The 14,248-nt window shown below is 57.9% G+C and overlaps 1 protein-coding gene across 1 annotated transcript; it reads right to left on the bottom strand.

Annotated features, from left to right (window-relative positions):
• Positions 1–9,698: 9,698 nt before the first annotated feature.
• On the bottom strand, positions 9,699–11,048 carry FOXS1 (forkhead box S1). The gene is made up of 2 exons (XM_075527796.1): positions 9,853–11,048; positions 9,699–9,819 (listed from the first exon to the last, which is right to left on the bottom strand). The coding sequence occupies exon 1, from the start codon at positions 10,998–11,000 to the stop codon at positions 9,948–9,950; it is 1,053 nt and encodes a 350-aa protein (XP_075383911.1). The 5' UTR covers positions 11,001–11,048; the 3' UTR covers positions 9,699–9,819; positions 9,853–9,947.
• Between the last annotated feature and the right edge of the window lie 3,200 nt (positions 11,049–14,248).

The raw sequence follows: 14,248 nt of genomic DNA, 5'->3' as shown, positions 1-14,248 counted from the left end.
TCTTATCACAATCCATACATGCATCCATTGTGTCAAGCACATTTGTTGCCCTCATCATTCTCAGAACATTTGCTTTCCACTTGAGCCCTTGATATCAGCTCTTCATTTCCCCCCTTCCTCCCCACTCCAGTGTCAGTTTTAAGAGGCAGATACCTCTTTTTCTAATTTACTCTAATTTCGGGGGAGAGGGAGATGGGGCCTCATCTGCTGGAGGGAGCTTCTGGAGGGCAGGAGAGCTTGCCCCTAGAAGGAACCAGCCTCTGGCTATGAGGAGCCCTGGGTCAGCAGTGGGGCTGGCCTTTGAGGGTGCAGGTCCTCAACACAGTGCTGGTGGGGGTGGGGTAGAGGCTCCCGAAGGAAGAACCTTGCTAGTGACTGAACAGCACCGAGCACCCACCCCCTCTCCATGGACAGCCAGTGCATTCACCATGACACTGTTGTCACGGTGACCTGGCACTGAGGGTGTGTTAGCGGCATTTCTCAGATGTGGAAGGACACCTGGCCCTGGCGCAGGGTGACCTCAGTCCGTGGCAGAGCCAGCATGCCTGCCTAGAGCCTGCTGGGTGTAACCAACACACAGGCTGTCTCCCCGGACTTGCCCTCAAACCAAGACCTTGAGGGTTCACCAGGCCTACCCCCGCACCACCCCACCCCACCATGAGCAAGGGCCTGGATGCCCAGGCCCAGAGCCTCACCAGGGCCCTCACCTGCACGCTGCCCTGTTCCAGCAGCTGATAAAGCCTTGGTGGAAGCAGGCACCACGTGGATAAAGTGTGTGTGTGTGTGTGTGTGTGTGTGTCCACGTGGGTGCATACGCGTGCTTGAGCGATGTCAGGCCCAAGGCTGCTCTTTGGGGGCTGGGGGCTCAGGGGAGCCTGGCTGGAGATCAAGGTGGGGTGTATACTTACGGGCAGGGCCCCTGGGCCGGATTCCTGCACACCCTCCTGCCTGCCACCTGCCAGCTGGGCCAGGCCTGTGGTTTCCTCTGAGCGGTTTTCCCTCGGCCTCTCTGGCCCCCACCCAGGCTGAACCGGCCACACAGCGTGATGATGAAGGGTGAGTCACGGAGGTAGGGGGAGGGGTCCGAATGAGGTCTAGCTAGAGCTGAGATCCGGTGCCTGGAACCTACTGGGGAACCTGCTGGGGAAACCAAGGCCCAAACCAGGAAGGCCTGCCCCCTCAGCAGAGACAGCCAGAGCTGGGGCTAGAATGTGGGTCTCTGCATCCTGGCAAGCACACGCCTCCCTTTCCTCCGGTGCTATCGGAGGGCTACAGGCACCGCTCTGCTCTCTTCTACCCCCCTCTGGGTCCAGCGTGACAGCAGGATGACTGGAGAATGGTGCTCATGCTCCACCTTTTACAGGTGAGATTGCAAGCTCACAGAGGAACGTCACCTGGCTAGGGGCACATAGGGAATGAAGCTGCTATGGGCATCAAGCCCCCCAGAACTATGGGATGTCCTGACCACTGCTTCGGTGGCCCCTTCCCCTCCCAGAGCACACTTTAGGATGCTCTTGTGGCTTCTGGTGCCTCTTCAGACTGCCCTGGGACTCGAGACTCAACTATGCAGATGGAGAAAGGGAGTTAAAAGAAGTTTTGCTCTCTGAGGCCCTGAGGCCAGGCCACACAACACACACAGGTCAAACTGGGGAAGGATGCAGCTTGCACCTGTCTGCAGACCTGGACCTCTGCCCACTGGTCTCACTAGAGCATCTGGCCCTGGTGAAGGCGGGGAGCCTGGGGCACTTGTCACCATGGGAGACACCCTGTGGGGAGTCCGTGAGTCTCACGGCTGGTTTGGGCCTGCCAAACCTGGAACATGGTCCCGGCCAAGGCTGGGGGCCAAAGCTCCATCCCGGTTCTGCACATGCCCAGAGTGCTGGGTTGTCAGGGATACGAGGCTCATGCATCTGATGCCCTGTCCCACCACTGTGCCAGCACTGTGGGTCCCCAGCATGGAGCCTATCACAACACTGAAGCTGGGACCTTCCTGGTGCCTGCCGGAGCCCTGCACCCTGTCCTGCACTCTGCTTATGGGCTAAGAGGAGTTAACACCCTTCACAGCACGGCTCCTCCTGCCTGATCCCAGCCCAGATCTTTCCCTCCAAGACCATTTCCTGACTCTGGGTCTCGTCCAGGCCCACAGTGACCACCCCCATGGGCCTGGAAGCCACTGACGCCCCATCTGGTTTGGATTACGCCAGGGCTGGTGATGCTGCCTTTTCCTGTCTGGGTCCAGTGGCCTCGAATTCCAGCGGCCACTTTGGGCCCAACAAGGCAGCGGTGGGAAAAGATTCTGCCAGTGGCTGTGAGGGCCACCACGAGGGTGTGAAGCGACCAGAGCTTCCCTGAAGAATGTGCCCACCTGGGCTGTATGGCTATCCACACCGCCTTTCACCTGCAGGGCTGGGCTGTCCACACACCTGTTCTCCTGCCTGCCTTCACTCTAAGGGGCTGAGCCCCAGGCTCTGGGCCAAGTGCTCCCTACATCTGAACTCATGTCCGGGGCTGCTTCCACAGCCTGCATCTCACAAAGGAGCAAACTGAGGCAAGCCCAGCCTCCCAGCCAGTAAAGCAGTGGGTGAGAAGGCCACGCAGGCAGTCTTCCCACACACGCAATCCCTTCCCGGAACGTCACTGGACCCTCATCTGAGCCGGGTCCCTGAGCACCAGCCTTGGGGATGAATGAGTCACAGTCCCTGCACTTGGAAGCTCACAGCCTCTGGACAGCCCCCCTTCCCGGGCCGTGGGCGTGCGCAAGGTGCAACTGGGCTGGAGGAGACATTCACCCCTGCTTGGTTCTCACCAGACCAAATAAGGTGGCGGGGTTTTCCAGACCAGGAGTAGATGGGGGGAGGGGGGAGTATTCCAGGCCGAGGCAACTGCATGTCCAAAGGCTGGGAGTGGAGCACAAGCATGTCTTGCCCTAGCGCAGGAGGGCTTTTGCGTTCTGTGAGGCAGGAGAAGTTAGCAGGGCCTCAAACGCCTAGCTGAGCTGAGGACAAGGGAATCGTGGGAGGGTCCTGCGCACAGGAGGGGCGGTGGTAAGCTTGCAGCCAGGGAGGTCAGTCAATGGGGGAGAGATGGAGATGCGGAGCTCAAGGGGAGGTCTGTTTGAGGGGCTGTCAGCTGTGGGGTCCCTGGGGGGGGTACAGATGCTTAATGTGCTAGACTGCTCCCTGGAAGGCTGGCAGTTTACGTCTAGCCAGGGGCATCCCCGAGGCCTGGTGATGGACGTGGGAAGATCAGCGGCCGGCAGCCCCGGGGAGCACAGCTGCACTCTGTCACGCACTCAAAGTCACCGGTAGTCGGGGTTGACTGCACAGAGATGGGTTCTGGGAGCTGTGGGAACAGGGGAGAGGGAGTTGGATCTCCCGTGTCTAAAGGGACCCTGCCCCACGGAATGAGTTCAAGTCTACCTACTTCTCTTCTCGGAGCTGGTCAAACAAGGTGATCCCAGCCCCTGTTTCCCGGGGCCAAGGTGAGCGTTGCAGCAGGTGATGCAGCTGAGGTGTCCGGACCCCTGCCGAACTTGTTCCCCGGTTTCTTGAGGCTGTTCTCGGTGGGTAAGCGAGCAGTCAGGAGAACAAGCAACCACTCTGCCCTCGTGGAGCTGTGAGGCCTGGGGGTGGGGGAGGGGTGAGGTGGGGAAGGTGGCGGGGGAGGAGGGCAAGAAGTGTATCTTGATGGTGTCAGGGGTGGGGAGTGGGGTGGATGGAGCAAGGCAGCAGATGGGAGGGAGGGAGGGAGCCCTGCGGGTGGAGTGGAAGACTGTTCCAGGCGGAAGGAACAGCGGGTGCAAAGGCCAAGTGACTGGAGGGATGGGAGGTGACGTCATCGCATGGGTCCTGCAGCCAGGCACCAAGCTCGTACTCTAAGGGAGACCCGGAGCCCTGGGTGGGTCTTCAAGATCTGGTCAATTGTGAGTGGGTACGTGGGTGGTCCACTTAGTAAGCTCAATTTCTTGGGCCGGGGGGTCAGGCTAGATCCCTTAGGGGGCACAAACAATTTGCTCCCAGCCACGAATTGCAAAGTTGGCCATTCAAGTCCACTCAGCGGTGCCAGAAAAGACAGGCCTGGCGATCCATGCTCCCTTGGGCTTTTGGCGGCTGACATTTCACATGGCAATTACCAGGCCTTTCTTCAAGGTGCCTCTGGCTAGATGCAAACTGCCCACCTTTCAGAGAGCAGCCAGCACACTAACTGCCTCCATCTGGGGCCTCCACAGTTCACACAGCCCCTCAAACAGCCACGGCACAGCCTCCATCACCCCACCCCTGCCAGACCCCCTGCTCCCTGACTGCACAGGCTGCGGGATCCTACTGCCCCTCCGTGGCTCAGACACCCCAGCAGAGCACGAGGGCCGGAGGGCAACAGGCTGGCTGGTTTTCACAGCACATCTGTTCAGTGTGGGAGGGCAGCAGATCTAACGAGTGAGAGGCCCACCTCAGGCCTGCCTTCAGGAAGTGTACGTTCATGCCCAGACTCACTGGCCCTCAGTCATGCCAGTTCGTAGCTACTCTTGCTGCTGGACAGTCCGGCAAGTCCTCCCTATGCCCTGAGCCCCCCACCCCGGCCCCCGCACATGGGAGCCTGCAGAGATGTGAGCGATGGGGTAGCTCATCAGATGGAGAGCGAAGGCAGGCTCCTCAGTGGCAGAGGGGCGATCTACGCTGGGCTCTGGAGGCTACGGGCCAGCGAGTGGGAAGAGAGCCACCCAGGTGGAGGGGCAGCCAGGAGAAGGCCTGAAGCGGGAGGAATAGGCCATCGAAAAGCAGGGTCACCCTGCCATCCACAGCCCCAGGGAGGCCAGGTGGCCTGAGACCTGAGGTCAGAAAGAGGCACCGGGCGGGGTTCTAGCCAAGTGGGTAGCTGACGGGTGTCCCCTCTGATTTTAGCCATCTGCGCCACCAGCCTCCTCCTGCAGCTGACACCCACTTGCCGGCAGGGCCGGGGCTGGGGTTGGCACCTCTGGAAGGCTCAAAGGAAGGGTCTTCAGGGCTGGGCAGAGGGTTGGAGGCCACCAGGGGCTGTTTATGCTCCTGGTTGCTGTCCTGTCTCGGGCATTCTGCCCTGTAATATGCCCAGGCCAAGGATTCTCACACACCAGGCTGGGATTGGAATCATCACCCTATTTTACAGATGAGCAAAGTGAGGCTCAAAGGGGTAAAGGTCACCCAGTAAGGACGTGGCAGGGCCAGGAAGTGAGCTCAAGCCTTGCCTAATGAGCAGTCTTCCCCTCACTCCTGCCCACCCCCTCCCTAACACACACAGTGGCTGGAACATTCCCTGGGAGTAAATCAGGTGCAGGGGGACATGCCAAGGAGCCAAATAATTACCGTATACACTCGAATATAAGCCAACCCAAGTATAAGCCAAGGTACCTAATTATTACCTGGGAAACCAGAAAAACTGATTGACTCGAGTATAAGCCTATGGTGGAAAATGTAGAAGCTATTGGTGAGTTTCAATAATCAAAACAAATGAAAATAAAATTAGTAAAAATTGAGACATCAGTGGGGTAATGTATTTAAATATTTATTTTAAATAAAAACATAAATAAAGGGACAAGTCATTTAACATTAGTAAAGCAGCACAGTAAGTGGAAAATAGGTTCAACAAAAACAATAAGGTATCAACAATGATGCCTTAAGAGTACTCTTCCCTGAGCTCAATCAGGAACCAAGCTAAAATGGAAAGAGTTAAAATCCTTCAAAACTGGATTCCTCATCATCATCCGTATCCCAACGTAGAGCTTCAGCTGGTGTGAGGTCATCATAGACGCTGTCCTCGCTGGGGTACCACTGACCCGTGTATAAGCCGAACTCCAGTTTTTCAGCCCATTTTTGTGCTGAAAAACTCGGCTTATACACAAGTATATACGGTATGTATTTTCTTTCACAGCCACAGGACAGTGTGCATGGCCAGACCCGTATGTGAGTGCTTCACGAATAATAATGCAGGACAGACAACAGAAAAGTGGGCAAAGGGAGACAGCGGTAGATATGACATGAAAAAAAATTTATAAGTTATCAAGGGTTCATGAAGTGGGGGGGGGGTAGATGAGCTGATACCAAGGGCTCAAGCAGAAAGAAAATGTTTTGAAATGATAATGGCGACATATGTACAAATGTGCCTTTCACAATGGATGGATGGATGGATAGAGGATGGATGGATTGTGATAAGAGCTGGGTAGGTCCTGAGTGTGCCCACATGTTAGAGAGAGTGAAAGCCAGAGAGGGGGGGGGTAACGTGAGAGGGCTCTTACAGCAAGCAGGTGGAGGAGCTGAGATGTGAACCCCGACTGTGGGGCTCCAGAGCCATGGGCGTCTCCACGGCACGCCCCTCCTCTGACCGGGCCCAGTGCCTTGGGTGTGGAATAGATATTTGGGCAGAGACCTGGATTCTGGGGTCCAGGGACCCTCCCAGCAGGGGGACGTGCCCGGCTGGCCAACATAACCTCCCCCTTCTTCCTCAAGCCTGGGGCTGCCTGAGGGCGCGCCCATGCTCTCTGGGGGTGGGAGAATCCAACCCTGGGTGGTGGAATGCCATAAAGCATGGAAGGAAGTGGGTGGGCAAGAGATAAGATGTGTGTGTGGGAGGAGCGAGGCGGCGGGGGGGGGGGCGGGGGGGGGAAGTCAGGCAGGAGCAGGCCCAGCCCAGTGGGTGGGGGTGGGTTCTGGGAGCAGGAAGGTGCCCACATCACTGTTTGCAAGCCCAGAGCAGAGGGCAGCAGGTGAAACACTTCCTGAAGGTCCTCCCTAGCTGTTGGGAGGCACCAAGGAGGGACTGCCTCTGAAGGCGTGGACACCTCTACCCCGGGTGGGTGGGTGCGAGCCAGAACCAACACCCACTTGAGGTCATAGAGGGGGTTCAGAAATCAGGAGACGCCCTTCCAACTGTGCTATTTCAAGAATCTGAGCTGCTGTGATTACATTTAAAAAAACAAAAAAAACCCTCTTAAATATTCTGAAAGTCCACCAATTCTACCATGTTAAGATTTCCTTCGGCTCCTTGCCACCAGGAGTCTGTGGGAGCCACTGGGTGATGTGCAAGGATGAGCACCCCACTATGAAGGGGAGGCCCGGAAGTCAGATCTGGTGATCACCTTCTGCGACATCCCAGCCATAGAAGCCCTGAAAGTCTGGGAGGGATTCTGCATCCGTGGAGGAGAGGTCGGTTGTCATGAGTCCACAGACACTACAGCATCTAATTACAACTCTGCAAAGCATCCCCGGCCCCCGGCCCGCTCTGACGCGCTAGGTTGGGGAACAGCGGGTGCTGGGTGGGGCCCGGGACAGAGGCAGATTTGTTCAGAGGTTGAGGAGACAGTGCTGTGTGGCCTTGGGCACATCATTTGCTTCTCTGATCATGGTCTTTCCAGCTGTGTTCTCTGGGTCGACACAGCTTGAGATGTACTGACTCTCCACTTACCACCCCAGCCCCTGCCAAGGTGGGGGTGGCCAGGCAGTGTTGGTCATGGAAAAAATGTGTGGGCCAGAGGCCCAGTGGGTGGGGTTCCCGGACTGGGCAGCGAGCAGAGGGCAAGATGAGATCATGGCGTCTGGGTCCTTCAGCCCAGCACCCCCTCCGGGCCTGGGCTCTCCTGGCCCCACCTTGAGTCAGCCCCTCCCCTGGGCCCTGGGCAGAGAGAATTCACTTTCTGGGTAATGGAGTGAAAGGGAAGTCCAGAGAAGGTGGGCACTGGTCCAGGGTCACACAGCAAGTCCAAAGCAGGTGCTAAGCCCAGGGGTCCTGCTTGGGGAATGGATATCTTTATTGACTATGCTGGGGGTGGGAGGGAGGTGTTGGGAGAGGGGACTCAAACGGCTGAGACTGGGAATGTTCCCCCAGGTGGGGGTAGGTGATCAGGGGCTTGGCCTTCTCCACAAGGCCTCCATCCTGGTTCCGGTGGCCTGGGAAGGACACTGGGCACCGTGACTGCAGAGACCTGGCCTCTGCCAGTCTGGCCAGTCCCCGGGGCACAGGCTGCAGGGGGAACTGAGGTCCCTGGTTGCAGACACCATCTCCCCTGACACAGCAAGAAAAGAGCCCCTGCCTGTTGGAAGCTGCTTGTCCCCATTTCTTCACATGACTGTCTCAATATATCACCCACAGACACACACATGCACCTCGAAGTACACTGACCCGCACAAGTACACGTCGTAGTACCAAGCCATTCAGGAGCCCCCTGCCCATGCTTCTCCTACCCCGGATATCTGCACCTCCCCTGACCCCAGACGCTGCCCCAATAAGACAGCAGACCCTCACTCCTTCTCCCCTGTCTGGCAGTGCATTCGGGGTGAGCTCTGAGCGGCACTGTGGGGAGGGGCCTCCTGCTGGCCTGGTATTTTCCCAACCCCTTTTGGCCACAGCGAACCCCCACCCACTGGTCCCCCTCCACCCTGGGACCTGGAGTCTGTGGGAACCAGACGGCTTGGGCTGTCCAGCCGGCTTGCTTCCTCCTGGGCCCCAGGGGACTTGTGAGGGAGCGGCTGAGGCTGAAGACAGTGGCCGCCTGCCGAGGGAGGAGGGCCTCTGGAGAGGACCGGGCTGCCTGACCAAGGGGTCCCAATCCTTGGGTGCCCAGTTATTTTTTCACCTCTTGGGGCAGAAGACCCTCCAGGCCCTGCAAGGTCCACACTGAAGACTGGGGGTGACCCTAGCCCCCTGGCCCTCTTTTCTTCTGCCCATGTTGGTCCAGAGGGGAAGCCGCATGCTTTGCTTCTCCTGGCCCGGGGGGTGTGGGCTAGTGAGGTTTCAGGCCCTGTGTCCATCCCTCTGGCTGGGGCAGCCAGAGAAGGACAAAGGTCTGTGCTCAGTCAGTTCTAATCAATAATACCCAGCATGCCAGGCTGCCCACCCCCCACCCTCCAGAAGAGCTGGTAGTCCAGGAGGCACCCTCATCAGTGTGGGGGACCCAGGAGAAGGGGCCAGATCCCTCCCTTGAGTCTTGGGTTCTCTGTCTGTGCTGTGGGTTGTTGGATTGGGGAGTCATGGGAGACCCAGGGGACAGAGTGAGAACTGCCACCCCAGCTTTCCTGACTGGCATCCTTAACACCAGGCCTTCCTCCTGAGCTGCTGCTGGCTGGGTTCAAACCCCCCACCTCTTCGTTAGCAGCCAAGAGCACTTAACTGCTTGCCACAGGCTCCTGCGTGATGGGGATGGGGTCCTTTTGAGCTCGGGTAGTCTGGGATTTCACCAAGACCGTGGTCCTCTGGGGCCACCACCAGCTCGGCTGTGATCCTGGCCCACATCCCGGATCTTTGCTCACAAGGCGTCGCAGGAATGGAGGGCAGGGGTGGGTGAGGGGGTCGGAGAGCATGTCCTTGGAGCCTCACTGGCCTGGGTTTGGGTCCTGTGAGCCCCAGTTTCCCCCACTGTCAAGTGGGGCTGATATCCACCGGGCCCAGCATCTAGTGAGGAGACTTGGTAGGCGTCCTCAGGGCTGCTCAGAGCCACAGCCCCCTCCCACCCTGGCGGGTCTCTTTCTTAATGGCCTCCCTCCTTCCTGATCGCCCCTCCTCTCCCTTCCTGGGAAACTCCCTGAAAACGTTCCCAGCAGGAGGAGAGTTCACGTGGGTCATTTCCATCTTAGGGCTCCCCTGGCCCACTGTAGAGCCCACAAACCCCACCACCCCACAGACACCAGCGGCCGGACCCCAGTTCCCAACCATCCAGCAGGCGGAGCCTCGGTCATGCCCCTGGTTTATTGGCTCTGAGAGCCGCAGATAAAACCCCAAGGGCCCCCCACCCACTTCCCCTCACCCCGAGTCTGTCCTGAGGTCCCAGGGCTTGGCTGGGTGTTCAAGGCTCTGGTGCTGGCTTCCTGACCACCGGGCCGTCCTCAGCTTGCCGGGGCTGGGTCCTTTGAGGCTCTCGCGGCGCAGCCTGGCAGGCTGGTGGCTGCAGGGGCCCCACAGGGACACCCGAGGCCAGGCCGTCTTCACTCAAAGAAGAACATGCCTGGCGTCCGGTATAAGCAGGGTGTCAGCCCCAGTGGGTAGCCGGCTCCACCCTGGACAGGGAAGCTGCCTGCAACCCAGGGTCCCTTTGGGTCAGTGGGCAGGGGCAGTGGGGCCCCCAGTGAGGCTGAGGGGGTGGGACTGGTAGAGGAAGGGGCTGTTGAGGCCAAAAGGTGCTCCAGGCCTGGATCGGCCCCCATGCAGAAATTCAGCGCCTGCAGGCGGCACTGGTAGCCGCTCCCAACAGCCGCCTCGTTGGTCAGGATGGGCGCAGGGGTCTTGGCAAAGCCCTCGGGCTCAGAGAAGCCAGCAGGGAACCCAAATGCAGGGCTGGGGGAGGGCGATGTGGCTGCCTGTAGCTCCCCTGGGCCGGCCTGCTTGGGCGTGGGCATCTCTTTGGGCTCCGTGGGCAGTCGGGGCCTGGCATCTGTGGCGTCAGGGCACATGCTGGCCGGCAAGGTGCCCACCAAACCCCCAAAGCTTAGGCCCTTGGGCTCCGGCAGCTCAGGGGGGAACCGGCACTGCCCCTGGGCTGCAGCGTCAGGAGCGCCCGGGTCCCGGCTGGTGGCGCGGAGGAACCCTCTGCGGGCCTTGGCCGGGCCCTTGGTGCCCTCGGCCGCTGCCCGCCGGGTGAAGCGGCGGCGTCTGCGCAGGAAGCTGCCGTGCTGGAACATGTCGTGGCAGTCGGGGTCCAGCGTCCAGTAGCTGCCCTTGCCCGGCTTGCGGTCATCGCGGGGCACCTTGACGAAGCACTCGTTGAGCGACAGGTTGTGGCGGATGCTGTTCTGCCAGCCGGGCCGGTTGTGGCGGTAGAAGGCGAAGCGGCCCATGATGTAGCGGTAGATGCCGCTGAGCGTGGCCCGCTGGCCCGGGGAGCTCTGGATGGCCATGGCGATCAGTGCTATGTAGCTGTAGGGAGGCTTGGTCGGCTCTGCCGCCGCGGGGCCCGGGGGCCCGGGTGGGGGCTGCTGCTGCTGCTGCATGTTGGCCGGCTGATGGACGGAGGCCGGGACCACAGGGGCCATGCACCACATCCAGGGCTGGCGTCCGGCACCGCCTGCCAGGCTGGTTAAAAGGCCTACTGGCCCAACCTCTCAGCCTGGAAAGGAAAAAGGGGTGGGCCTGCCTGGCTGCCCTGCCTTCTTCCCAGCGTCCCCCCACCCCCCTTCTCCTCCAAGGCCCAGAAGGGGAGGGCAGGAGAGGCCAGGCCTGGGAAGCTGGGAGCAGCTGCCAGGGGTGAAGTGGGAGGGAAAGGATGGAGACCCTCAGCCCACATGTGCTGGGTGACTGGGGAGGGACAGGATGTGAAAGTGAGTGAGAGAGACAGGCGGAGGCAGAGACGGGAGACACACTGACATTTGAAGGGCAAGTCAGAAACCAAAGAGAAGAGAGAGGACCAGAGAGACGGAGACTGGCAGAGAGCATCTCACTGTGAGAGATGCGGGACATGGAAGGCTAGAGATAGAAGGACACGGGGAGAAGGCTAACCGGACCAGAGGGCCAGACATCTGGGGCTGAGCCGCTGGAGGATTGGGGGTCCTCTCGGGTCCCAACCCAGTTCCCCTGTTCTCTCCTTCTCGCAGGCCTGTCGGTCAGCTTTTTCTTGCCCGCAGTACAGAGCCCTGGGGTCACATGGTGTCCTGTCCTAGGATTGGGGTACCCGAGGGTAGGCCACCTAGGATGGTTCTACTGGGACCCGGCGCCCTCTAGTGAGCGGTGGGGTAAGGACAGCCAAATGGGCAAGCTGTGGTCTCAAGCCAGTCACCCTGGGGTGAGCCTTAGTGTCCTTCTCACTAAAAGGGGCTGGCATCTCCTCAGCTAGCTAACTGCACTGAAGAGGCTCCCTCCCTCACCCAAAGCCCAATGTAGGCATGGTTGGGGAGAGCCTGTGAACTGAGCTTCCCCTGTGGCCAGCCTCTGACTGGGGCACAGCAGAACCTAGGCTGGTCAAGTAAGGAATCCATGCACACCTACTATGTGCTGCGCTCCCTCCTCCCCATTTACTCCTTGGGTTAATCCAGCTCCGGAGGCCTTTGGAACCTCTTTTTAAGAAGTATCTGTAACATATGACAAAATAACAATAATTTATGAATTATGAAGGGTTCCTGAGGGAGGGGGAAAATGAGCAGCCGATATGAAGGGCTCAAGTAGAAGGCAAATGCTTTGAGGGTGATGATGGCAACAAATGTACATATGTGCTCAACACAATGGATGGATGTATGGATCGTGATAAGAGTTGTATGAGCCCCCAATAAAATGATTTTTTAAAAAGTATCTGTGATGTAAGCCAACCGCAAAAAGCACATCTAGTCCATGACCTCACTGCCTGGAGGGCCTTCAGGCACGTGGCACCCACGGATCATGAACTTTCTGATGACAAGAATAGGTCCCGTGTTTGAGCACACGTTTTATGCAGTCCTTGGGGTCAAATTACCGTAGGTGCCTCGGCTGATATTGGGTGGGCTGATCCTCCGCTGTAGAGGTCCATCTACAGCGACCAGTGGGGAGTAGAGGAAACCCAGGGAGGAAGAAGCTCATTCCCAGCGATGTTGTGACCTTGTTTCTAGGGTGACGGGAGATTGGCATCCTTTCGTGGTAAGGGTTACACGGTGTGACGAAGGTGACATTACTAAGCTGCCCACACAGGAGAAGGGCAAGATGGCAAGTGGCAACTGGGCACCGATGCCACCACAGAACAGAATGCACTTGCTGAAACTGCGTAGGCACAACCAGACACCTCATGGGAGAAGTTCCCGTGACCTTAAGGTCACGGCTTCAGGGACCTGGACAGCCAACTTGTGCGATGCTATTTGCAGTGTTGTGTTCTACTCCCCGCTCCCGGGAGCCCTGGTGCTGTCGGTGCGACGCTCTGGACGGCGAGCCTTCAAGTTAGCCTTTGGAAAGCACCATCCACGGCAGGGAGAAAGATGAGGCTCTCTGTTCCCGTGAAGAGTTCCAGTCTGGGAAACCTGGGCAGTTCTACCCGTCTTATAGGATCGCTGTGAGTTGGAATTGACCTGATGGTAGTGAGGGTTGGTGTTGTTTTTTTGGGGGGGGGCAGGAAGGTAATAAGAAGCAATCACCATGACCAACCTCCGTCCTTTGAGGAAACTCTATCAAGATGATCCATTCGGAATCCCCCCAAAACTGTTCTCATCACCTCTGAGCTGCCGTGTCTGCTTTGAATTTAACTGGCCTGCAAACCCCGCTGTTTTGACTGGATATTTTTTTGGAAGAATTCTGATATGATGAAGACAAGTGTATTATTGTGAGAACTTGTCTGTAGCCAGCCACTGATCAGAGAAGCCTGTTTAAACATGTATTATTTGAAATAAAACCGTGCACGTATGAGCTGGAGCCCTAGAAGCAATCATTTTTGCCTTACCCTAGTATAGCGTAAGGGACCTCTGGCGGCATAGTGGATCTGTGTTGGGCTGCAGTCTGAAAGGTCAGCAGTTCAAAACCACTAGCCGCCCTGCGGGAGAAAGACGAGGTTTTCTACTTTTAAAAATAGTTAGGTCTCGGAAACTCAGGGAGAGTTCTACCCTGTCCTGCAGGGTCGCTATGATGTGGTGGCCGTGAGTGAGTGTAACCCAGAGGGCAGTGACATGAACAGACATGCACGCCTGTGCTCACCATAGCACGATTCACAATCGCATGGATAGCAATAGCCTAAGTGCCCCTCGACGGAAGAGTGGATACACAAGCTGTGGTCCACACGTACAACGGAGCGCCAGGCCACCGTAAAGACGAACGAGGGGTCTGAGACACGAAGCTCAGATGAATCTGGAGGACATGTTGCTGAGTGAAGGAAGTCAATCCAGACCGACACATATCTGGTTTCATTTTTATAAAGTCAAGAATCGGTGCGCGCACAGGAGGCAGTGGTGATTGATGACTACCAGGGATGGGAGGGGGAAAGATAGAGAATGGCTGCATAGACTGTAAAACTAGTCGAATCGACCCTCATCAAGTCAATGCTGACTCTTACCAGCCCTCTGCAGGCTTTCCCAAATGATACATCTTTGATGAGCGTAGAGAGTCTCACCTTTCTCCCACCAAGCAGCTCGTAGGTTTGAACCTTCAGCCTTGCAGTTAGCAGCCCAACACCTAACCGACAGCACCACCAGGACGCCTCTTATGGACAGTAGACACTGATTTGGGGCGATGGGAAAGGCAATACCCAATGTGGGCAAAGTCTGCCACAACTTGTCTAGGGAAGACGTGGGGCATGGAAGAAGAGGGCCAATTTCCTGTATTGCATGTAATTATGCTGCAAAGG

This window comes from Tenrec ecaudatus, chromosome 12 (assembly GCF_050624435.1).
Source record: "Tenrec ecaudatus isolate mTenEca1 chromosome 12, mTenEca1.hap1, whole genome shotgun sequence".
NCBI lineage: Eukaryota > Metazoa > Chordata > Mammalia > Afrosoricida > Tenrecidae > Tenrec > Tenrec ecaudatus.
This window is presented reverse-complemented; position numbering and strand designations above follow the sequence as displayed.

Bases quoted from the DNA above. Each gene is read 5' to 3' on its own strand.
- FOXS1 (XM_075527796.1), bottom strand. From the start codon at position 11,000: ATGTGGTGCATGGCCCCTGTGGTCCCGGCCTCCGTCCATCAGCCGGCC.